A 26,553-nucleotide genomic window follows, 5' to 3' on the forward strand; every position below is an offset into this window, starting at 1 on the left:
CTGCCAGGAGCTATGAGAGTTAGATGACTGAGCCTGTCCATTCTGTAGGGGCTGGGAGACCAGGCAGCTGGCTGCTGGCCTCTACATATGCATCTTTCCCCACTGCTCTAGCAACTAGCCACATGACCTTGCAAAAGTTACCTACACTCACTAAGCCTCTATTTTGTCCCTTCAAAAATAAGAGTAATCACAGTACTCATCTTGTGGGGTTGTTTTGAGAATTAAATTAAATATTGCATTTTAAACATGAAGCATTTGTTACTGAAATACAGTAAGGATGCATTAAATGACAGCTATAATGACTCACATCACAGAGAGTTTAAAAATATATATCCATTTTGAAGAAATGGATATACATTTTAAATTCTAAGTAAAAAATACACTGGGTATATGGACAGTCTCTCAAACATACACAGAACCTTCTTATGGGGATACAAGCAGAGATCCTAGTAGAAAACTAACCCCATGGTTTTAATGGTTTCTCTCACACAAAATCAAATGTAGAAATTCATACTTTACTTTAAATCTCTTAAAATGAAAAATTATTTCTGTTCTATACATGCAGATATTAAAGTTTGGTTTGTCTTCTGGTTTACACTCAGGTCTCACTATTTTTAAATAAGACCAAATTATATCAGATAAGAACAATTAGGGACCTTTTATCTCCAATTGAATTACTAAAGGTATTGAATCTGTGAGTATTAGCAGTTCAAATTTATCTTGCACAAGTTTGTTTGTGGTTGATTGAACAAAGCTGTCCCCACCACCTTTCTCTAGCTGTACTTGACGGTACTGGGTAAGCTTTGCAGGCTGATCAAGTATGGGCCAAATAGAGTCGCTCCACTCCTGGAAAGACATGCTCCCCTTAGGTTATCACCAGAGCCTTCGGTGGATGTCTTAGCCTCAGTGGTAGCAGTAAACCAGATGTGTGACTTATCTTTATATCTCCTTGGTTTTTAGTGTGGGGTTGGGTTATTTTTTCCCTTTAAAGGTGGTTTGTTTTTCTACTCGTGACTTATTCACCAACATTTTGAGCAAAGCGTTGACATTTTTGGCAAGATTAACTCCTAAAAGTAGATGCTAACCTAATATTTAAGCTCACGCCAGGCTGCTTCAGTTTGTTATGTTCCCTCTGCCCTTTGTACCTTGCGTTCCCAGCTGACTCTTAACAACCCTTCAAGATTCAGTTCAGGGATCTTCCCTAGTGCTTTCCTTGAAGCCCTAGATTAAGCTAAGAGCCCCTTCTCTAGTTTCCCCAAAGGTGACCACATTATGTGGACATGACCTTCTAATGGGTCTGTCTCTCCTTCTCCAGAGTTAGAAACCTTGAGAGCAGGGACGTTGTTTCAATCATCCTTGTTCTCCCAACATCCAATAGGCATTTAAGACGAAGGGCCTAAGGCCTATAAAATGTTTGACATCTGAAATACAATATTTCAGATATACTGTAATATACACTAAAATATTGTGGGCCCACCATATGAAAAGAAAACTACAAAATCTAAATTAGTAATTGTTTTATGGGATATCTCAAAATGTGATATTAAGTCAACTAATCAACTAGCATTCAACTCATAGTTATATAAAAACATAAAGATTAAGTCACAAGAACTAAACAATTTATTCTCAAAAACTCATAATTATAAAAGTTATATAAACGATCCAGAAATTACATTTAACATGGGAAATAGGGATAGCTGAATGTGTTTGACATCATATGATACACTTTCCAAGAGAAGGCATGCCCAGGGCCAAAAACAACCCACAAACCAGTGTCTGGAACTCAGCAGGAATTCACAAATGTTTGCTGAAATGTTCTTGTTTATCTTCAATTCAGTTCTTCAAGCATTGCTCAGAGCTTATTACGGCCCAGCCCTTGCTGGGGGAGCTCAGGTTGATCATATAATAAAGATTCCTTCCTTCAAGGAGCTTGAAATGTAGTAGTAGGAAAGGTAAACAGCTCAAACTGACTAAGAGTGATATTTCCTTTTGCCTTCGTTCTATTTAACCATCCCATTAAGAAAACTTCCATTCATGAAGACAGCTTACACTGGGCCATTCAGACTTTCCAAAGGGACTACCACCCCACCTTTGTAAGCAAAACTTGCTCAGCAAATTTAAGTCTGTTTTCCATTTTCTAAGATGGGATGCAGTTGGTGAACGTCTTTACATTGACAGTAGTCCAGGTACACATTTAGCAAAGATCACAGATCTAGGAAGGCCCACATTCCTGAATAAGACACTAGTACAGGTACTCCATCATTGTATACCTCTTTTTGAAATTTGACCCTTGAAATAAAAACATGTCTAAATGTACATCTCTGGCCACTTCTACTGCCTCACCTAATGAAAATTCTGGTTCCTTGCTCAGGACAACCTTCTTTCCCTCACAATCATCATGCCCACCCACAACTCTTCCACACACCTTTGAAAACCTATCCCAAATTCCATTGCCGTGGGGAAGACTCTCCTGAACGTCTCCTCTCCACCTTCAGTAGAGGCGACCTTTCCCTTCTCTGAACTCCCATGCTACTTATTGTCTGCTTCGAGATTGTTTTGCGAGCTTGCATTTTCCCTTGACTCGATTATAAGGCCATGTTTGAAAGGGACAAATCACATCTTGCTCATTGTTCCCTTCCCATAGTGTCTTTCATGCATTCAGTTTTCCATGAACAATCGCTGCACAGAAGGACTGAGCTTGTGGGTCTAACTCAAACCCATTTGTACACACGAGCGTGTGGAATAAGCATTCGGCAGACATCACCATATTTACAATAAAGTCTTCTTGTACTTCACAAGAAGGTACTTCTCACAACCAATTCCTAACTTTTTTTAGGTAGACTTCACTTTTTGATGACTTTAGTGTTTGTTTCCTTTGGGGTGTTTTAATGTATGGAGATTTATCAGTAAAACTAATCTACATTTGGGCTAAGAAATTACTGTCATCCACACAATCTTAAAGGGGGTTGTAGTATTTTATGGTGAACCACTTCCTTGCCTGACCTCCTTTAATGCATGTGATAGTGATTTCACTAATAAAATTTGTCAGCACCCTCCAGTACTCTGCCGATCACTGGAGCATTGTGAAACCAACCGACTGAGGGAGCAAACAGCAGAAGAACTGAAAATAGCCTCCTGCTCACTAGAGACCCACTCAAATGCCACAGCTCCTACAAAGACACTTTCAATCCTGGGTCCTTCCCTTTATTTTAAAGTCTTGGCTACTTTCTTACTTGTAACGGGGCAGGGTGGGGGAAGTTGGAGGGGACCCTGGTAGTATTACATGCGAGAAGCCATACTCCAAAGGCTCTGCCTTCTTCAAGATAATCCCCCCAAATGATTTTCCCCTAACCATTGCCCACCTACTACCAGTTCAGTGTTTCTCAAACTTTCCTCTTTCCCATATCACCTTCAAGGTTCTTGCCTTTTCTGTGCACCGCCTGAGCTATTTTTCACCCAATCATTTTCTTTGTTATTTTCTCTTTTTACTTAAGGAAAGTTTCACCTTAGTCCCCTCAACCTCACACAAAGATCTATAGAGTAGGGGAAGGTGGGGCCTCCTGAATCCTTCCCCTTCTCCCCCAAGATGCTCACTCTTGGCCACAGAACCTTGCACACAAATCGGGCTCTGTAAATAGTGGCAGAATGAGTGAATCTGTCAAAAGTGCTAAGGAGACCATGATCACCTCCCATTCCTCCTTTTTCCTCGTCTTCATTGTAAACACCCCGAAACTAGTGCTCCCAGTGTTGACTGGTAATTTATAAACTCATAAGAGTCTCATTTTGTAATAACCTAAAAGGACAGAGTTGATCCTCATTTTATTTATGTTGAATTATGCTAAAAGATATATAATGGCCTTGTCTGTATGCCTCTCATCTAGTCCTTCCAAACTGACACACACACATACATTTTTAAAATTGTCACAGCGATTAAAAAAAAAAAAAATAGCTCACTACTAAAGTAGGGTGGAGCTGTTCTCCCTCACAGCTCGAGCTGTTTACTTTGGTAATCAACCCAAGCTAGTAAACAACCTGAAGCACAAGTTCAGCCTTTTCCTGAGCCAAATTCATCAATGTAAGACCAAAATACATGTTCATATTTGCTGACACTGTTTAGACAGCTTATGTAACAATATTCAACTCAGCTGGGTAGATTGGCTAACAGTGATATTATAAAATCCTTGGAACAGAAGATTTTAGATTTAAAACAGAATTTTAAATTAAAATAACTAGCTGATGCAGCTTTTCAGAACAACTTTAAAAATCCCAAGCCACAAACATACTCACAAATGAAATATTCACATTATTCACCCACTGCTTTGCTCCCCCTGCATTAATAATACCAAACGAGGAGTTTGACTGTGGGAAAATACACTTAAGATTCCTAGAAATGCAAAGTGATGAACAACTTTGTTTACTTAAATGGCTTAAAAATGTTTACAAAATCCCTTCATCTTGTATCCACAACACCTAGTAAAGTGACCTTCTCTTTATGTGAATTCAGCAAAGGTCTGGTAGTGAGAAAGAACCAAAGGTTGTGAGGATTAACTATTGGAATGGAATATGTCTAGTCCACAGTGGGCACTAAACAGTGGCAACTATGGTCAAAGTCCGCAAACACTCACTGAACAGAAATGTGAGAGATGGCATCAGAAAGTAGAAATTTACCTGAGCTTGGAGGGAGTGATGCTGGGGGGGAGCATTGAGGACCATCCCTCCATGCCTGGGAGGGCTCCAGGCTACACACAGGGGAGACTTCTCAGCTGATCTCGTCCCTGAGGCTTGAGATCCTTCCAAGGGCAGCTGCCTGCCTGTCATCCCTGGATTATCCCAGTGAAGGACTCCCGACTGTGCCCCAAGACTCTGCCGAGCCAAGTGCAAACTGAGGAACTACCCCTTGTCCCTCTGCTTCTCAACAGTCATGGGACACTCACAAGCTCCTCTAAACAGAGGGTGAGGGGCCTTACATCCAGAAGGGTGGGGATAAATTTGGAAGAGAAAGCCCTGTCAGCTCTATTTGGGTGGGACTAAGTCATCAAGAAACTCTTGCCGATAATCATGAGGTTTGGATCCCGGACGTGGCCTGGTGCTTCTGTTACTGGGCAAGACGATTTACTCTTCTGAGCTGCCTTTCTTCATCTGACAACACTATTTCCTTCCAGCTCTTACTTTGTCTGAATTAAAAATTATCCGTTTAAATTATTTCCGTTTTACTGTGTTGACCGTTTAACTGACAAACAGGTTTTCCTTGCTGTACTTCCTTTTCTAAAGACATCATCGCTTCATAAGTTAGCTTTATTCTACAGAACTTATCTTCTACCACTTTGTTCTGGCAATGAAAGTTTCAAATTTACAAAGTATTGAGCTCAGTTCTTCGGATAACTCCTCAGCTTTGTGCATAATTCTGCATATCATTTACATTGAATAAAATGAATGTGGCAAGAAATGAAAAGAAAAATGAAATTCTTGAAACCAGAATACGATTTAAGACCCAGTGTCCCAGAATAGTTCACACCTGCTTTCTGGTTTTGCTCTTGAAAACATATTTGTATTAGTTTCATCACAGACTTAAGGGTCAGATGCCCGCACGCAGCCCTCTGAGGTCTTGCACACGTGGCTTTGGCTTTCAGTCTCTTCATCCATAAACCAAACAGGTGGAACCAGGTCTCTAAAATCCTTTCTAGGCTTTTAGGTCCCAATTGTGATCCACTTTAAGTCGCACTGCGTAGCGGCCAAAATCAACAAAAATCCAAAAAGCCTTATCTAAGTTAGGTACCTGTTCATGAGTCGGGGCCAACGCCAAATTTCTCTTCTCAGTTTTAAGTTTCCCAGATTCCCAGAAAGCTCCCCACTCTGTACTCCTTTTCAGTGTCTATCGAGCTAAGCTCACTTTTTAGCTTCTCGCTGCCTCCCCAGTGACTGTATCTGGCTCGTGTTTCTGTTCTCTGAGCCTGCTGAAATGCCCACTTAACCGCCTGTGCTTTCACCCATCCAGCGCCAAGCCCCCGGCATTCGGAATAATCTATCTCCTCCTCCACCTTTGCCTCTTCTAGGACAGTGTTTTTCAGAGTGGTCCGTGATCACTCCTGGAGTGTCAGTAAAAACTGCAGCTTCCAAGGACCCAAGTTAGACTTCCTGATTCAGAATTTCTGGGGGTGAGGCCAGGGAAGCATCTATTCCACAAGCTTCCCTGGGGATTCTAGGCATAACAGTTTGAAATTCACCTCTCTTTTACCGACTCCGTTTGCAATTATTTTTAAGGGAAAAGGTGCTATATTAGGGATTTTTCCAGGAATATCAGAGAAAAAGGGACAGAGTGAGGCGAGAATCATTCAAAGCTCTATCCAGGGACCTGGCAGCGCTGGCGCTGGCGGCCTATCTAGGCCAAGAAGGAACTCCCGGAGAGAAGAGAAATAAGTCTGGGGCCCGCGCAGCTGATGCCACGTGAGACTGGTGAGAGGTCGGGAGTCAGCGTCCAGGCCACAGCCCTCTGGGCCGCCAAGGCGCGGGAATTGAGGGACAAGCCCTTCGCAGCAACCCAGACTCCGCGACTCCGCCGCGCGCTGGAGGTTGGGGGGCCCCCAGCGGCCACTGCCCTCTGGTTGCCATTAGCAACGGCGACCGGCCCCAAAGACAGCGTGGCGCGAAAAGGCGGGACTTCCTGGCTCTGGCAGTCAACGCGCATGCGGCGGTCGGCCAGTCACACTGCACTTCCTGTCGCGTGATCTTGAGGACCAATAAAAGTGCATGGCTCCGGAGTCACGTGCCTCCGTTCCCAATAGCAACCGGAGGCTTCTAAACAACGTGCCCTGGCGCCCCAGCCTCCAGGTCCGACTGCCCTCGGTGATCCGGGCCTGGCGAGTCTCCGCCTGGGTTCTCCCGCTCCCCTGGGCTGCTGACGCCTGCCTGCCGCCATGGTGAGTAGCCGGCCCGCTGGCGCTGCACCGCGCCGAGGAGAGGGCCGCGGCGGCGGCTGGAGACACGGAGCGGGGGCCCGGAATGATGGCGTGGCCTGCAGCGGATCTGAGGCCGCTGTTGGGCCTCCCTGAGAAGGGGAGGCTGCGCAGGATGCAGAGGCTCGGTTAACCTCGGCCGAAGCCCTTCCGGGATAATCCTAGGTGAAGCCCTCTCCTAGCTGCTTCGCTCCGCCGCGTCGCTTCATTCCTCGCCTCGGCCTGGAGTGCCCGGGCCAAGTCACACCTCGCAGGTGGCTGGTGGAGAGAGCTGGAGGGAGCTCGCTGCCAGCAGAAGGCGCAGGGCGGGATTCTCGTTCGATTCCCCCAAAACCAAGTTTTTACACACACACACACACCACCCCCACCTCGTTTGGCAGCATAAACAATGACGTGTTAACGGGCCGGGGAGGAGAATGTGATCGAATCCAGCTTTCTGATGTGAGAGGGACTTTAAGAACCCAAGCCCCCCATTTTACAGCTGAGGAAACTTGGATGGCATTTCTTTTGGCCTGTTCAAAAGAGGCCACATTTTCTTGTCTGCTGAAACATATCCCATTTATCTCTCCAGCAGATTTAGCATGCCGACTTAAATAGCAACCGTACTTAGAACAGTGCGCAGTGCTGAAGCGTTCGGGAAAAGGGATGAAACCAGGGTTGGGGGCACCACCGAAATGGGCCACTGAAATACCTCAGCAACCGGAATTCCTATTTAGCCCACACTGTGTTCCAAGCACTCTCTTGCAGCTGAGGTTACAACTGTGCACACCACAGACCATTCCCTACCCTTCTTGAGCTTAGAGCTGGTCCCGCTCATTCTCTTGATTGCCCTAAAGTATCACGAACAAGAGGAAAAAATGATGATGGTAATCTTACCCCAAAATTGACATCTGTTCCCATTCTAGCTTCTGTCATTCCTTTCTGTCAGTTTGCTTAACAACTGAGGCTTTGGAGTCAGGCTCAGGTTCTTCATTAGTAAATGCAGATAATAATAATTATGCTAAGGTTGTTAAAATGATAAATGAGAATGCATATAAAATAAATAGCACAGTACCTGTTAAAATATTAAACACTCATTATATGATAGGTTTTATTAGGTTGTGCTCATTTTTATCATTACATTTCCTTATACTCTGCCCTCCCCCTCAGTGTATGGCACAATTTCAGGACACTGACTTGGCCATGCTCTGGTAGGATTCTTGCTCTATGTTTTTAGCTCTTTTTATTATTTTAATAGAATATTTCTGCCATAAAATTTAAACAAATTCTGATTTCCCTATTTGGATGCCTCCATTGTTTCTAAGTATCTTAGAGCTGATCATCATATCTACCTGTCTCATTTAACAGATGGCAAAACTGGTGTCAATGAGGTTAAGTGAGTTGGTAACAGATGGTCGCATAGCTAGATTTAAACTTGGTTTTTAATCCAGTGCCTGTCTGCTTATCCCACACATCAACCTCTTCCTTTATTTCTCGAATGATTTGGCGCGTGTAAATGGAGGGTACGTGTGTGCAGACGGGGAAGCACAGGTTTGTGAATGCCATCTCCTGAGCTGCTGAACTCAGCTGGCCCATTTCTGCCTCCTTTCTCCACTCCCATCCATTTTAGAGGAACTTTGCTGTCTTTTGTCCTAATGTTCATCCTTCTCAGTTTCAGTAATTTTTTTTCTTGGTCTTAGGACAGTCTTAATTCTTCTTGAGAGGAGAGAAAATAATTAACGGATATGAATCGGCCACTTACTCTACCTAAGGCACTATACTAGGAGCAGTGTGGTGTAAGAAGTGATTCATACCCTCACGAGCTTAGTCTAGTTGGAGGAGCAACACCTGAGGAAAAAAAAAGACAACTGATAGTACAAGGTAGTAATCAGCCTGTGGTAGTGCCAGATAAGTAGCAGAGATATGTGCCAGTTTTTGGAGGAAGGCATGAGTAGAATTACTGAGGGTATCTTGGGAGGCTTCACAGAATAGGTAAAACAGGTTTGGCCTTGAAGGATGGGTAGGAATTCAGTGATGAGCTAGAGCATGCTTGTACGGGCTGGTGAGAGCCAACTGTGTGCATTTCTTCTCACCTCTGCGTTCAGTGATATTATGTTGGTGGCTTGAAATCAGTCATGGTGGGAGTATTTATGCCAAGGAAATCAGCACGGGCTACAAATCAGAGTTTTATATCCTACCTCCCATCCCCAGAAAGCATGTTGCTAAACATTTACCAGCATACCACTGGGTAGGATTCCGATTCCGGAGTAGGAATGGAGAGGTACTTTTAGTCACGATCGGGGTAAAGGGAGTGACAGTCTAGGTGGGCAATGTGAAGTCACGCTTCAAGGCTGAGGAGCAGACCAGTCTGACGAAAGTCAAGTGTTCTTACAGTAGAGTCCTGGGAGACAGTGGTAGAGAAAGAGTTTGGGGAGTTTGGAAGGCTTATGAGTACAGATTTAATGGGTACTATAAACAATGAAGAATGATTGAGGATTTGTGTTTATGGGGATTTTTTTTAGCAAGTTGTGACGTTGTTTTGAGATATTTGCAAGTGGTGGGAGATTTTTGCCCATACTTATGTGACTGTAAGAGATGACATTGTTTCTCAAGTAGGTGTTCCGTTTTTGGTTTTTCAATGCCTGGTGGAAATCTGCCTCGTTGTGAGTTACCCTTTAAGTTCGTTTGTCGGGCACACGTTTGTTGTGTGCCAGGCACTGTGAGGAGTCCTGGGGATTCCTCAGGGAACCAGAAATGGCAAAGTCCTGCCCTTATAGACTTATGTTCTAAGGAACTTGAGACTGCCGAGGGGAGGTGAGGATGTGGATGCGGAAAAGCTGTGGTGAGGGAGATCATGCCTGAGGACCTTGGGGTCGGCCTCCGCTGTACTGGAGACAGCCCTGTGTGCTGAGCGTGAGAGGTAAGCCTGACAAAGAGGCTAGGAAGTTAGCCCTTTGTCTCCCATAAGAAGGCTATGAGAGACCGAGTTATTCTAAAATAAAGGTAATTCTGACTCATTTAGCCCTACATCAGATGTTCAGTTTTGCAATTTCCTTCTTTAATTTTCAGAATAGCTACAAAATGAAAAAGAACTTCATTAATCTCCAGCACAGAATTGTCAAGCTCTCACCTGGTTTACAATCAAGACCAATTAATGGCTATTTCAAAAGCAAATAGATTTTTTAAAGCTGTATTAAGTAGGGTAAGGTTAAGGTGCTTTAATAGATATCCAAAAACAGTAGCTTAAAGAATACTGGAGTTGATTTCTCTCTCACTGGACAGCCATGTCACTGCTCATCTCAGAGAAGTGGGTTGGTGCTGCTCCACGACGTCGTTTAGATACAGGTCCCTCCCATCTTGCTGCTCCCCCAACCCCCAGGTTTCAGAGAAACAGGGTGTGGCAAAGGTGTGCCCCATGTCTGAAGGCTCAGGCTTAGGAAATAGCACTCATCTCTTCCGCTTACCTCCATTGCTGAGAAGCAGTCATGTGGCCACACCTGACTGCAAGGAGGGCTGGGGAATGCCCTCTAGATGGGCAGCCATGCACCCGGGAAGAAGGGAATGCCCTCTAGACGGGCAGCCATGTACCCGGGAAGAAGGGAATGCCCTCTAGACGGGCAGCCATGCACCCGGGAAGAAGGGAATGCCCTCTAGACGGGCAGCCATGCACCCGGGAAGAAGGGAAGAGCAGAATTTAGTGGACATCTAGCAGTCTCCACGACAGGATGTCCTGGATGTTGTCATTGTTGGTCCCTTTATTACATCTGCAAGACTAACAATTACATTACTTTTCTCTCTTTCAGGCAGAATTGGGCCTAAATGAGCACCATCAAAATGAAGTTATTAATTATATGCGTTTTGCTCGTTCAAAGAGGGGCTTGAGACTCAAAACTGTAGATTCCTGCTTCCAAGACCTCCAGGAGAGCAGGTACCAGAGGGCTCCAGAGGACTCCAGTGAGGACATGGGTCCTCTCTGCTAGCCCGTTAGGGGGATGCCGTAGCAGAGGCCGTACAACCCATTGCCGGGATTGTCATGATCAGTCATTCACAGAGGGCAGCTACACCAAGCCTCGTGGATTGTGAACCTCAAGAAACCGGATTGTGGTGGGAGCACTCTATTAGCAGACACGCACATATGATAATTATGGGATTACAAAGTTTCCGAAGGGCAGTGAGGAAATTGTGAAGTGCTTGTGGGTTAATGATTGACTTGGTGTATTAAAGATTCTAGAACTTTATTTACTTGAGTTATTATTTAAAAGATTAGAGCCATATGACATGACAACTAGCAAGAAAACACCTATGCAGTTCATATTGAAGAATTGGGGGAGGGGAACACAGGGGGAAACCGTGGAAAGGTTCCTGACGAGTACCAAGATTGTTAGTTGATTTGTAGCAAAAGATGATAATTAGTTTGGTTGGACCAATAATGGAAGATAATTAAAGTCCACAGAAAATTTATGTTTGATCTAGAGGATAATAGGGAAACCAAAGAAAAGGACTGAAAGAGACCTCAAATTCCTTGGGGATCAGACTTCAGCACACTTAAATGTCAAGTAAGACATAAATGAAAGAGAGCAACAACTGCCCTAAAGCCGTGAACTTCACTCAGTAGCAGACCAGCTACTGGAGACCGTTATCTGTTCAGCCCATTGATCTAACCTGGTAATCTGGTTTCCCAGCCCCAGCAGATGTCAGCGACAGTTTAACTGGCGAGGCTGTGGGACAGCCAGAGAGGGTACTTCATTACTCACTTATGCATCTGGGTACCTTAACTGCTGTTCATAATAATGAACTTGGGTTGCCCAAAGAAAGCATATTTTTTAAGCAGATTTGGTATGTTCTATTAAAGAATATAAAAAGATTGTTAATATATTTAATAAGGACTTTCATCAAAAATATAGTTTTGGGGGCCTGCTCCATGGCCTAGTAGTTAAGTTTGGCACACTCTGCTTCAGCTGCCCAGGTTCAGATCACAGGCGCAGACCTACACCACTTGTCAGCCATGCTGTGACCCACATATAAAATAGAAGAAGATTGACACAGATGTTAGCTCAGGGCGAATCTTCCTCAGCAAAAGAAGTAAAAGTACAGTTTTGATTTTTTTAGAATAGCTAAATTCTGCTGGCTAAGTGAAACATTAAAGAATGGTAAATCAAATAATATTAACTGAGTGTAACTGTGATAAGACTTTGGTGCAGTTCCCGTTTGTCCTTTTGGGCATGAAGAGGAAGATAAAGCTGAGGCAGTCGCTCCTCCTCTGCTGAGTGTCTGATGGCTAAGAGACGGTGAGGGTGGAGGAGGGGAGAGGAAAGGACTGTGTTACTGTGAAACTGTCATTGAAAGTAGGCGCGCACAGAAGCTTCCCCCAGGATTCCGCTGTTGGGCGTGTTGCCGAGATTGCTGGAAATGATTGTGGGGTTGAGTCACCCCCAGTGGGACCATGGGCATGTCACCTCCACCCTCCAAGCCTTTGTTCCATCTGCAAAGTGAGGGGATTGAGGAAGACGGTGCTGACATTCCCTTCCAGCCCAACCTTCTCTCTGTGAGAGCGGCTTTTTAACATTGTTGTTGATGATGTTCATTTTTGTGGAATGGTTAGTGGTCAGTGGAGCTTTGACTCCATTAACGATAAGTTAGGTTTTTTCTTTCGGGTCTCAAGAATGCTAAGAGAAGCAGTATATAATTACCATTGATTTTCTCGTAGGCATTTACTAACATATAAATAGTTCATACAATTATTGAAATCCTAGACAAATAATAGAAAGGAGAAATTACACTTTTCAGGTGACTTTTGAAATTACTAAAAGTGATAAGACTAATTTTAGGGGAGATTAAAGTAAAAAAAAATTTTAACTGAAAAACTAAAGAAAAAACCAGATAAATTGGGGAATGTTTCTGAGCATGTGCTTGTATTAAAGGATGTGCACATTTGAAGAATGAGCCACAATTTAATTGTTTAGATAGACATCAAAAATTAATTGAGCTTAAATTATTTTCAATCTGTTTTATTAATAAAGAAGCTGGTTCCCAGAGGGATTTTCACTATAACCCTTTAATCCTTTAGATGACACGAACGTGGGTTTCTAAGTTGTGTTTTATTTTGTAAATGGTGTTTGTGGTTTATCCTGAATTTTTGGATCACGGTTCTCTCCAGGCTGGTGGAGGAGACCTTCACCGCAGACGAAGTCTCGGAAGTCCTGAACGGGTTGCAGGCTGTGGTCCACAGCGAGGTGGAGTCTGAGCTCATCAACACAGCCTATACCAATGTGCTGCTCCTGCGGCAGCTGTTCTCACAGGCTGAGAAGTGGTACCTCAAGCTACAAACAGATATCTCTGAACTTGAAAACAGGTAATAAAATTTGTACCTGCAGTTATGACTGTAGAGGCGCAAGCTTGATCACAGAAGTTAGCAAATGCCTTTGCTGCTGCTTTTCTTGGGGCAGGTACGTGAGAAAGTTCGGGTAGGGTGGTGGCAGAGCATCCAGTTACTGAGTGATTTCTTAGGTGCCACTCACATCCTCTTCCAAGTTCTGTTTCTACTGCTCCTGGGTGTTTTAAAGGCCTTTCAGATGTAGGAAATTGCTTTTCAGGCCTTTATTAATAATTCCTTACAGTATCTTTATCCTGATCAGTATTATAATTAACTCTTTAGAGATAAATCAACTAAGAAATAAAGACTATGGAACAGTTGAAAAATTAATTCAAATTTATCAGTCCAGTAGTATTGGAAGTTTATAGCTAAATATTTGCATTTAAAAGTATACACATCTTTTAAAGATGAAATAGGAAGTGAAGGAGTAGGGAAGGAAACTCTATAATTCACCAACTGTCAGGAGGTGATTGGTGAGAAAACTTTGAGAAACTGACCTATGCAGAAGCTTAGAGGAGCAGTTACGCCATTCACTTTATAAGCTTTCGTACAGTCAGCTCTCGTTTACCTTCGCAAACAGAAGGAAATGATCGGGTGGATCACCCCCAAACCATCTGTCTTTCTTGAGAATTTATCATACTCTTTTTCAGTAGGTATCATGAACTAATTCCATTTTTCCAAGACTACTCTATTAAAATCAGTTTGTCTTTCTTGAACATTTTTTCGCTAACAATTATATTATATAATAGAGCAAGCGCCCTATAGCACCTCAAAAATAGAGTTGACTACAACTTTCCAACACATTTGTATTAACATTGTGGTTCAGTTCTAGCAATTATATTGTATACTCAGTAGGTACAAAATACCAGGTGCTGTGATGTTCAAATTTGAGTCCACGTGGTTTGGATTCTCAGCTATAACTAAATATCCTATGTAGTTATATCAGTAAAGATATATCAATGACATCCTTGATAATAACTAAATACCACTTTTGATATGAAGTTTTGTTCATCTTGCTCTGCTCTCTCTGGTGTGTAATAGATTGGTACTAGTGATTTTATTTTTCTTATGTGTGATACAAATCTATTTCAAATAAATATCTTCTCATATTTGCTTTTTATCTTCAAGAGAATTATTAGAACAAGTTGCAGAATTTGAAAAAGCAGAATTTACATCTTCAAATAAAAAGGTAATCTTTGGTCATTCTAAGTCCATATCTCAATAGCCTGTATTTAAAATCTTGAAGTCACTCAGAGCATTGAGAGGCTGAAATGAGAACTCTCAAGGAAAAGCAGTTAACTCAAGAGCAGAATTCAAAGACTGCCTCTCAGATTTTTAGAAAAAAGAAGAAAACCTTTGGGAGTAACTATGAAAAACTGTTTTTGTCTGCTATCTCACACACACACGTAGGCGAAATCCTTGTAGTCCGTCTGACTCCCAGATAAAGTCTTCATTCAGATGATGCAGAGCACAGGCCGTTGGGTCAGCCAAAGCTGGGTGGACATCCCGGCTCTGTGACGCCCTAACTATGTGATCTTGAGCAGGTCACCTGAGACGGCTGAGCCTCGTCTTCCTCATCAGTCAAGTGGAGACAATACTAGTGGTTACCTACTTCTTTTCTTAATCATTCTCCTTTTTGCAGTGACTACTTAACATTCCATTGTCTAGATGTCCCATAAATACTCCGTGGTGTTGGACAGTAATACTGCTGGGATGAATCCATGAACATGCACTTACAAAATAATTTCCCACTTATTCCTTTGGTACATATTTCTGGCTAAGAAATCTCTAGGTCAGACAGCGTGGATTCTTTTGTTTTTAATACATATTGCTAAACTGACAGAATATTTGTGCCAAGTTATTCATCTATAATATAATTGCCTAAATCCTCATCAATATTACAGCTTCCCCAGAGTCTGGGGTTTAGGCAGAAATGTCTGTTCCAGCTCCCAGAGGTGAAAATCCCAGTGCCTAGATACTAGGATCTATATCTGCTCTGGGTCTGAGCGCCTTCCCTCCCTCCTGTTTCTTCCACCTCTACTTTTTAAAAAACATATAAGGATGAATTTCATTTTTATCTCTAACTTATATTGGGCCCTGTGGGCCAGGCACTGTCCCAGGCGCTGGGACGTAGCAGAGACGCAGACAGTGAAAATCCCCACACTGTGGAGCTGCCATCCAGTGGACATATTGACAGTGCCTTCCATTAGAAAGTACAAGTGTCCACTGATTACACATGATTTATTCTATGGCGATTTCAGTTTTGTTTCTTTATTTCATTTCAGCCCATCATAGATATCATAAAGCCAAAACTTGCTCCACTTAATGAAGGTGGAACAGCAGAACTCCTAAACAAGGTAATTTTGTCATCGTTTTGAGAAATGGCAAACTCTCTAATTACGTATTCTCATTGCCTGCACAACTCTAGGGTAGAGAACCTGAGGTGGAAGGAGGTTGATTCAGGCTTTGGTCCACTGAGGGTAATTAATCCATCGTAGTAGTGTTACTTTATGTTACCCACTGGGCCAGAGGAGGGCATACTTACCTTCCAGAGAGTCCGAAACTGCTCCTGATTGCGTCTTTTCATGGTGAAGTGAAGAGCATGAAATTTTTGCAGTGTTTACTGATGGATGTTTGAAGTTTATGATCTATGATAACAATGAAGAGATTTTTTTTATTAGGAGGTTTATAAAAATTAATTACCAATATACAAATATTTTTCATGACTCCTGTATTCTCAACACTATGGTAGATATTGTTAGATAAAAAGAAGAGCAATACCTGGTCCTTTGCCCTCAAAAACCTTATAGTCTCATTGGGAAGGGAAAACTAATATTCTAAAAATGGAGACAGGGGCTGGCCCTATAGCCGAGTGGTTAAGTTCATGGGCTCTGCTTCAGCAGCCCAGGGTTTCACTGGTTCAGATCCTGGGCGTGGACATGGCACTGCTCATCAGGCCACGCTGAGGCAGTGTCCCACATGCCACAACTAGAAGGACCCACAACTAAAATATACAACTATGTACTGGGGGGATTTGGGGAGAAAAAGCAGGAAAAAAAAAGAAGATTGGCAACAGCTGTTAGCTCAGGTGCCAATCTTTAAAAAAAAAAAAAAAAACGGAGACAGGGGAATGTTAACCTGTGGGCCAGGTGCCACAGGGTGGCAGAGAGGACACGTTCCATGTGGGTAAGAGTGGTTGAGGACAGCCTCTTGGGAAGGCAGTGCCTGAGCTAGGCTGAAAGGCAGAGACATGAAATTGTGAGAGGGAAGAGAAGGGCCCATGGCAGGCAGGGGGACAGAATGGGCAACAGTCAGAGGCAGAAAGAAGGCTGGCATGATTTGAAACAGTGCACTGCTCTCTGACCAGGCCAATGTGTGTACTGGAATGTAGTGAAAGGTAAGACAGGACTGACAGGTGACTCTCATGATGGAGCTGCGTAAGAGCAAACGCGTTGGTGTCAGCTCAGTCAGAATCCTTTAGGCCTTGGACACAGAGTATTGGAATGATGACGATCGTGTTTTTAGGATAAGTGGTAAGTGGTGTGCGATATGGGCCAAGACTAGACGCCAGAGTTGCAGGATCAGCTAGGTGAGAGATGGCAGGGGAGGGGGAGTTTAGAGAAAGACTGAGAACAAAGGGCTAAAGAGTCTGAGAGACTGTGGGAGAAGAAACTAGAAGTCTTAGACCCAAAGAAGACACAGGTGTTGAGGCTGGTGGGCTGGTGAAATCGGGATATTACCAATGACCAGGGCATTTTGAGTTGTTATATAATTTTAAGATTAAGTTTTTAAGTGAAACAAGTAATTTCAAGTCTTAAAAATACTTTGGCTAAAATAATAAAACTTGAATTTACTCACAAAGGAAATCTTAAGACTTCAAGAAGAGAATGAGAAATTGAAGTCAAGGCTGAAGACTATTGAAATACAGGTAACTGCGCAATACTTTAACAAAATTATTGAAAGAGTTACTTACAGACTAAATACTGAATGTGTTTTGTTTAACCTTGATTATAGGCAACAGAGGCATTGAATGAGAAGTCAAAACTAGAAAAAGCACTGCAAGATTTACAGCTTGATCAAGGAAACCAAAAGGTAAAATAAGTCGTAGCTATCTTTTTCACATTTTCTAATAGAATAAGGTTATACTTAACATTGTCTTAATTACTGTTCATTATGCCCCACCCCCTGCCACTCCCTGAGAGGGATGCCACTGTTGTCCTGCATCGGGACATCCTTGCCCAGGAAAGGTCAGGTGAGGGCCGGGGAAGGGCCCAGTGGCAGCTAAACGGCTCACGTGCCTCACATGTTCCGAGAGCCCATCGGCATACAAGATATTCTTAAGTTTATTTTTTAAAAGTTCTTCCCCCTTTCACTTTGGCATTCCAATTACAATGGGCAAAAAGGCAATAAAGGAAGTGTTTTCAGTTAATTGAATTTGTATTTTGGTTTTATCAGAACTTATTATTACTTAAGTTTGCCTTCGGTGAGTATGACAAAATGGAATGAATTTACTGGTTGTGCATCTTCCAGCCATCAGTGTCTAGCAGTACCTGTGTACTGCACTGAAATCCAGTGGTGAAGTTCCCCAGGCTTGTCTGAGGGGAATCACTGACTGAGTATCGCTCCCCCTGCTGGAAGTTATTGTGTGCACAGTTCTGCCTCCTGTGGCCTTTCCATTAAGGGTGGATCCTGTACTAGGATTTCATGTCAGCGGGACCACTGCGATTTTCAGTGCAGCACTGGCTTTTCTGATAGTTGTATTGTCATTGTAAATGTCTATTAAACAATCCCCAAACCTACTTCATTGGACTTTTGTTACGCTTTCTCTATGGAAAATTTCAAACATAAACAAAACTAGAGATAATAGTATAAGGCACCCCCAGGACTTATCACTCCACTTTATCATCAGGCATGGCTAATCTGGTTTCATAGTTACCTTTCCTTTCCTCTCCCCTCCCCTGTTTTTTTTTTTTGGCAGCAAATCTCAGACATTACATCACTTTGTCTGTATTTTTAAAATAGGAGGATACTTCTTATATGGCTTTAAAAAAAAGGAAAATATATATGATTTTCAACCATTATATACCAAGGACCATAGAGTTATAAAACAAAGAGCTAAATATTCCAGAACAGCTTTATAATTTCTCATAAGCAAAACAATTGCAAACATTTTTGGATGATGAATTTGTTTTAAAAGCCATTTTGGACTTTGCTCCAATTTTACTTTTAAGATTTTGGCACGAGCAAAATGCATACACAACTTCACTAGTTGCAATGAAATAAAATCTTTTTTAAAGACCAAATTTCAAAAATGAGAAAGGAATTTTTCTTTTATTGATAATACTGCTTCATCTTCATATTTAGCAATTATAGACCATTTTCCTGTCTTATTAATACAACTCTTCTGTTACAAATTTTATCCACTCAAAAACAAGACCCAGGTAGGGAGAAGATCCAGCTGTTGTGTTATACTGACAAAGGGTGCAAACGTGCATATCACTAGTTAATATGAAAAACTTAGAACCTTGTAAATTTAGCAAACCATATAATCAGTAAGCATTAATTAGGTTCTCATATTTATTGAAAATGAGTAAAACATATGACTGTTACGTTTTTTATGTAGATTATATTAATGTTATTATTTTTCCATCTGTATCATTTAAAATTCTTCACCAGGATTTTTTTTTAACTTGACTTTTCAAAAATGAAACCTAATTGCCATCCTAACCTATTTGACGCGCAACCTTGTCAAATTTAGAATCTCACCTCTCTCCTGTTCCTCTTCAGAATTCCAGCAGTTTGTAAATCACATTTTACGTCCTTGGAAATCAGTGACTGCTGAGTGTCTGCCGTGTGCAGGACACCCTGTGCACTGAGGGCTGAGGGCACGCTGGGCATGCTGGCGACCCTCGCGAAGCTAGAGCTTTCCCAGGCTGGCAAGGGACGCTAACGTGCTTTCATCTCATGATGTTGAATTACCACACTAAAACAGTTACTGTTTAGGATGTTAACATGAATTTATGTTAATGTATGTATTTTTCATAGGATTTTATAAAGGCCCAAGACTTGAGTGACTTAGAAAACACCGTTGCTACCTTGAAGAGTGAGTTTGAGAAGACACTGAATGACAAGACAGAAAACCAGAAGTCCTTGGAGGAGAAGCTCGTGACAGCCAAGCATGACCTACTCAGAGTTCAGGAGCAGCTGAGCCTGGCTGAGAAGGTCGCATTCGTTTGTTCCTGTCCAGTTGAAGGATGAGTGCAGTGTAGAGGGACAAGAGTACCTCAGGGAGAGGCTGGACGGCTGCAGGTTCACCTTGTTTTGTCAAGGATTAGCCAATATGTGTTCTAAAGGTTTATCATTTCTGGGCACCAAGAATCTTCCATCTTTGGCACTAAAATATCTGTGATAATAAAAAATCTCCACTCCTTCCTATGCCATGATCAGATGCTCCTCCCCAGGTGGCTTACAACTGCTGGCCCGCACCCCACGTTGCCCTCCTGCCCATCCCTGCTGCAGCCCAGCAGAGGGAGGGTGACCTTTTTTTTTTTAAAGGATCCTATACTTTTTTCTTAACTTATGTGAAATGCATAGAGAACGGGTTCTTCACTTTAGAAATGAGACTCTTAAGAACATGGGAGCTAAAATTTAACTAAATTGAAAGTCCTCCTCCTAAAACACTGACACTGCTCTGGATTTGGAAAAAAGATCCTGGTTCTTTTACCTGAAAATCAATTTACTATTTCAAATGTATTTCCCACGTCTAGGGCTTAGTATGTTTGAGTTATTTGCTAGCATTGCCCTTGGGAAAATGTTACTATTTTACTGGCTTCTCATTTGAAAGAATGTATTTTTAAAGTTTCAATAGTCTTAATTTTATAGAAGTATTTTTTTAAAAGAAATTAGAAATGAAGATAAGCAGAATATTAGTAAAATTAGAGCAAAAAATAGACATTTTCATCAGATTCATTATTTCTTTCCTTAACTGTTTCTTAGTAATGGGCTGACATTTTTCACTACGCAGGAATTAGAGAAGAAATTCCAACAAACAGCAGCTTATCGAAACATGAAAGAGATTCTGACCAGGAAGAACGACCAAATCAAAGACCTGAGGAAAAGACTGGCAAAGTAAGCCATGCCGACCCCACCCCTCGGGTTTGTCTCTCCACTGGGCTGATGTTTGTCCTTCATTGAATCTAAGCTGGCGTCAGAGAGGTCGGGCCAGTGGCCGTTGCTCTGCCATCGAGTCCAGAAGCCTGCGTCTGAGGGAGCAGAGGGGCTCTGGCCAGGCCTCGTCCGCAGTGCCCACCAGGGCTGCTTTTGAGGTCCAGCTGGAGCTTCAGACTCACACGTGACTACAGTAGGCTACTCTCGGCAGTGGAGTCACTTAGCAGCATCAGACAGGAAACGCAGCAAGCTAGCCAGACAGCTTTAGGCATTTCTCCTCAGTGGTGTCCTTGCAGCAGTCCAACACCTGGTCATATGTGTCCTCGAGTGACAGTTTAGGTGCTAGAGAATGAGGTCCATGCAGATGGGTGCCATAGCCAGCGTGGCTTAGACGTCTGTGCTCCACATGGGACCAGTATCTCTAGTACAACCACGTGATGCCCAGGGAGGAACATGGCTGTTACCAGAGCTCACCGCGGAGACAGGAGCCTAAAGCTGCGACTCCCACCGGGTAGTCATGGTTTGTTCACAGTTCTGTCCACATGTGGTCATTTTTGTCATTAGCAGTTTTGCCTGGAAACTCAGCTGACATTTTACCTTGATCAGGGTTCCAGGGCCACAGAGCTAGAAAGTGAATCTGAGATCACATTTGTCCTTAGAGAAGGAGGTTTGCTAACCTTTTACTCACACAGCCATTCAGCTATTTGTGTCCATCTGACCATTTAGATAATTAGTGAATTTCTCTTCTAAGCTGTCATGGATCTAAGTGCCAGATACAGACTCAGAGTCTGCAGGTATCTGGCAGTTACCGGGTCCATCCTCCCACCTGCTGCAGGAATCCCGAGTCACCAGCTAGGTGCCGGGAGGTGTCTGATGTCTGCGCTAGCAGTGCTCTCACGGGAGAATCGCGGTGCTGCTGGTTTAGTCACTGGAGAGGTTTCAAGGAAACTCATTTGGTAACAACAAACAAAAGTCTCTCGATATTATGTTCTTAATTTCTCTCTCTTTCCAGGTATGAATCTGAAGACTGAAAAGATTTCACCTGGAAGCTGCCACAGCATGACAGGACAAGCTGTTGTCACCTCAGGCATGTATTCCGAAGCAGTTTATTAATTCCCTCTCTTATTTTTCTAATATTTAGACTTTGCTTCTAAAATTTAGAACTAGAGTTTCTATTTCGGTTACCTAACTGAGAAGATAGAAAGCCTGCTGACTGATTCTGGCCGCTCACCCCACACTCCTCTCTGCCGCGTGTCGCAGTCTCGGTTCAGACGCAGTGAGGGTTCTTCATAGTGAGAAGAGCGCCAGTGGGGAGAACAGTCATAGTCTTTGGCGTTAGTATCAAGAGTATACGTTTGTAATAAGTGTTAAAGCTGGCATTGTCTACACTTGTGCATTCCCCAGGGTAAAAATAAATGTACTGTTATTAAAGATAGTTACTATGAATAAACCTTATTTTTAAAAATGAAATCTCATTTATTTTCACTATTTGATCACCAAAAAAGATATGAATTCATTGAAAATATGAATACCATCTACTATAGGCAGCATTTTTACCAATTATAGGGAAAATTAACAGTGAGCATGAGGACTCAGTTAACTTCTTTGGTCTCTCGAGCTAAATGCTGTGTTTCTCCGAAGAGGGTCAGACACTTTTTGCAACATGACTTATTATGAGTCTATATTACTGATGGAGAAGTCAGATCCGTCCTGTAGTTCTCCAGTTGAGAAAATGTCTGGACTCAGAATAAATGTAATCTTTGTACTTCAGTTTCGACAATATTCTTTTAAATTACATGTTAAATAGGAAAACTTTTAAAAAGACTTACATTCAACATAAAATCGGTTCCCAGACCTCAGATTCAACTTTTGATTATAGTTTATTTATATACATCTACAGTAACTGCATTTTTGAGAGGTTTTGATTGTAGTTTCATTGGTCCTGCTTTTTCTTGAGTGATTTTGGAGAGAGCCTTAGGAATTAGGAGCCACATCTGCAGTTGTATAATGCAACTAAACACCATAAGGATAAGAAGTGAAATGCGCTTCATGAAGCCGTAATGCCTCAGAAGGAAGGTACTTACTTTTAACACATTATTTAGAAAGTGATTATTCCCACCTCCAAAAGCAGAGTATTGTCCCCTAAGTGAACACTGTCTAGTAACAGAGGCCGCTCTGCTTCCACAAATGAGGATTTTATTCACCAAAAAGAGTTTACTGGTCAGAGGATAAAGCTCGTTGTTATTTGTATTCAAGTTTTTAATACTAGCCTTGAATTTGTCATTTTTATTATAGAATCTATGTTAAAATATTGAAGGAACAAATGATAAAGGGCAAGATAATTTCCTCCCAAAAGGACACAGAAGACAGTCTTAAAAAGATGAATGAATCAGAGGGAGGGAAAAAATCCGGTAACAAGCCAGCACTTACCACATATTCTTTCCCACCTGTGTCTCACTATTCAGGCCGCTTATCAGCTTCCGTGTCCTTTCAGAGCTGTCACTGAGGGTTCCAGTCTCACCCCTTATTTCTTTAGCCCCAAAACTGATAGTCTCTCCAAAAATCTGTTACATTGTTTATGGACCAGGATATTCTATATAATTCAGAAACAGAACTCTTGATGAAATGGCTAGTGTATCCTTCAGAAACCGTTTAATTATTTTCTCCCTACACCTTTCTTAGTTTGATGCCCAAAGGGAAGATAAGTATGTTGAGAAACCTGTATTGCCAAGTACAATTTCAACTTGCTTTTTGGTAGCAACTTTGAAATATTCTGTGTAGTATGTTTCAGTTCAATAATAAATTCAAAAGGATTTCTGATACCTTAAAACCTAACTATGATCCACATTAAGATAAACAAATATGATGTTCTTTGACGTAAATCCACATGATTCTTTCACATATAAATACTTTCTGTGCTTTGGCTTGTCACTGTTTTGTATGTGTGTGCATTTTTTAACTCATGCCCTTAGCAAAACGCAATTTAAAATTTTTATTTTTGAATATTTTCCTAGTTTTAAGATTTATCTGATTTAACTAAGAAAGCAAGCCCTTTTAGTCTACTTATTTCGGGTTTCTAAGAATGTTGGCTCAAGCCCTAATTGAACTTTCAGTGTGCTGAGCTGTGTAGACTGCACTGGTGGCTGTCATAACGCAGCTGTGGTTTAACTTAAATATTCAAGGCTCCTGCTAAATTAGGACTCAGACCTTTTGTTGACAAAAATCAAATGTAAGTGGTGTTTGTTACTAATTTCTTCTGTTCAACATTTAAGTGTTTATTTTTTCTCATTATGTATTACATTTTGTGTCTATATTAAATAAATGTTTCATGATTATTTGCTTGTCCTATATAACTCATTATAAGGAAAATATTGCTCTCCATTGAAGTTGTAATCCTATTTGATAAAACCTTTGCTATTTGCTATTTCTAGTCTGATGAACTGAAAAGGGTTTATAAAGATGTTTACATTTTTAAATGCTCGGTGCTGGGGCTGGTCTGGTGGTGCAGCAGTTAAGTTCACACATTCTGTTTCTCGGTGGCCCAGGGTTCACCGGTTCGGATCCCAGGTGCGGACACGGCACCACTTGGCAAAAGCCATGCTGTGGTAGGCGTTCCACATATAAAGTAGAGAAAATGGGCATAGATGTTAGCTCAGGGCCAGTCTTCCTCAGCAAAAAGACGAGGATTGGCAGTAGTTAGCTAGGGCTAATCTGCCTAAAATAAATAAATAAATAAATAAATGCTTGGTGCTTTTAGATATATTGGACTGCAAACATTCGGCATTAATGATTTCCTTTTACTTATGTGTAAATGCTTATATTCTAAAGCTTTGCCATTAGAAATTCAAGACATGATTTCTCTCATGTGAACAAGTCTTTCAGAAATAAAAGCCATCTCAGCAAAATATTATTTAATATTTAGACAAAATAGTAATACTTAGGCAATAAAATATTTAAACAAAATTTTCAACACTGCTTAGAGAAAAATGTTTCAGTATTTTACAGATAAAAAACTACCAATGTTAGACAAAACAAAATTGGAATTTGAAAGTCCTTCATAATTTTTGAAAAGTAACAGTTGACCTGCTATCAAATTAATAGCTTATTAAATGGATTTTCATGAGCACTTAGAAAAGAAACTTATAATCACCAGGAGCCAACATGGGTCTCCATAGCAAGAAATCATGGCAGACTAAACTCTTTTCTGTTTTAGGAGAGAGAGAGAGACAGTATATCAGGATGTCAGCAAGATGCTTGACAGACTTCATGATAACCTTGGTGAACAGGGTCTTACTTGGGTTCTCCCAAATGCAGACTTTTAGATAAGGACTGGGGAGGTGATTCTAGGAAGTCTAGGGAGACTGAGGAATTGAGACAAATTGCAAGAGTCACCACTATGGGCACCTGGGGCTCAGTCCTGCTGGGGACACCCTGAGGCACTGTATGGAAAACATCTCCAGATTCTTCCACTGTCTAGTCTAGATTTCCCCTTGCCCTCAACTAGCATTTCTGCTGGTCAACATTGCTTGTGTACTGAGATGAGCCAGACCTTCCTCTCTTAGACATCTGAGCCCCTGATTCTTTTGCCCTTGTCATGCTGTCGTTGTGAAATTTCCCATTTATTGTTATCCCCAAGTATCACCAACAAGCACCCCATGAATCCTAAGTCCAGATTCACACTATATAATCCAGGTTCAGATCCTGGGCGTGGACATGGCACCGCTCGTAAGGCCATGCTGAGGTGGTGTCCCACATGCCACAACTAGAAGGACCCACAACTAAAAAAATATATCTATACAGCTATACACTGGGGGGATTTGAAGAGAAAAAGCAGAAAAAAAAAAGATTGGCAACAGTTGTTAGCTCAGGTGCCAATCTTTAAAAGAAAATAAGAATAGTCAACACTATTGAAGAAGAACGAAGTAGGCGGACCTACATTACCTGATGTGAAGACTTACTGTAAAACTGTGGTAATAAAGATGGTGTGGTACTGCTGAAAGAAGAGACAACCAGATCAATGGAATGAAGAGCCCAGAAATAGACCCACATGAATATAGTCAACTGATGTTTGACAAAGGAGCAAAGGTGGTACAATGGAGCAAAGATACTTTTTCAGCAAAGGGTGCTAGAACAACTGGCCATCCACATGCAGCAAAATGAATCTTGACACAGACCTTACACCTTCACAAAAAGCAGCTCAAGGGGGCCGGCCTGTGGCCGAGTGGTTGAGTTTGCGCGCTCCGCTGCGGTGGCCCAGGGTTTCATGGGTTTGAATCCTGGGCGCGGATGTGGCACCGCTCATCGAACCATGCTGAGGCGGCATCCCACATGCCACAACTAGAGGGACCCACAACTAAAAATACACAACTATGTACCAGGGGGCTTTGGGGAGAAAAAGGAAAAATAAAATCTTAAAAAAAAAAAAGTAACTCAAAATGGATCATAGACCTAAGTACAAAATGCCAAACTATAAAACCCCTAGAAGTTAACATAGGAGAATAACCTTGGTGACCTTGGGTATGGCAATGACTTTTCAGATACAAGACCAAAGGCACAATCCATGAAAGAAAGAATTGAGAAGCTGAACTTCATTAAAATTAAAAACTTATGCTCTGAAAAAGACAACGTCAAGAGAGTGAGAAGATAAGCCACGGACTGGGAGAAAATATTTGCAGAAGACACATCTGGTAAAGGGCTGTTATCCAAAATATACAAAGAACGCTTAAAACCCACCAGTAAGAAAACAACCTGATTTAAAAATGGGCCAAAGATTTTAACAGACACCTCACCAAAAAAGACACACAGTTGGCAAATAAGCATATGAAAAGATGCTCTACATCATGTGTCATCAAGGAAACAAATTAAAACAATAAGACACCACTGCACATCTATTAGAATGGCCAAAATCCAGAACACTGACAACACCAAATGCTGGCAAGGATGTGGAGCAACAGGAACTCTCATTTATTGCTGGTGGAAACACAAAATGGTACAGCCACTTTAGAAGACATTTGCGCACTTTATTACAAAACTAAACATACTCTTACCATATGATCCAGCAATCACGTTGCTTGGTATTTA

The 26,553-nt window shown here is 41.9% G+C and overlaps 1 protein-coding gene across 2 annotated transcripts in view; it reads left to right on the plus strand.

Moving 5' to 3' along the window:
* The window catches only part of LZTFL1 (leucine zipper transcription factor like 1), a 52,492-nt gene extending 28,685 nt beyond the window's left edge, over nt 1-23,807 (plus strand). Inside the window, exons 1-10 of one of the 2 annotated variants that reach the window (XM_001500724.5) lie at nt 5,980-6,917; nt 10,736-10,860; nt 13,090-13,284; nt 14,434-14,494; nt 15,591-15,662; nt 17,168-17,233; nt 17,320-17,397; nt 19,351-19,527; nt 20,330-20,433; nt 21,485-23,807. In XM_001500724.5, coding sequence (XP_001500774.1) covers nt 6,915-6,917; nt 10,736-10,860; nt 13,090-13,284; nt 14,434-14,494; nt 15,591-15,662; nt 17,168-17,233; nt 17,320-17,397; nt 19,351-19,527; nt 20,330-20,433; nt 21,485-21,503 — 900 coding nt within the window. In that variant the 5' untranslated portion in view covers nt 5,980-6,914 and the 3' untranslated portion in view covers nt 21,504-23,807. Of the gene's footprint in view, nt 1-5,979; nt 6,918-10,735; nt 10,861-13,089; nt 13,285-14,433; nt 14,495-15,590; nt 15,663-17,167; nt 17,234-17,319; nt 17,398-19,350; nt 19,528-20,329; nt 20,434-21,484 lie in introns of those variants that run through there. The other variant, XM_070237844.1, reaches the window with a different exon arrangement.
* Nucleotides 23,808-26,553: the final 2,746 nt, after the last annotated feature.

Source organism: Equus caballus, chromosome 16 (assembly GCF_041296265.1).
Source record: "Equus caballus isolate H_3958 breed thoroughbred chromosome 16, TB-T2T, whole genome shotgun sequence".
NCBI classification, from domain to species: domain Eukaryota; kingdom Metazoa; phylum Chordata; class Mammalia; order Perissodactyla; family Equidae; genus Equus; species Equus caballus.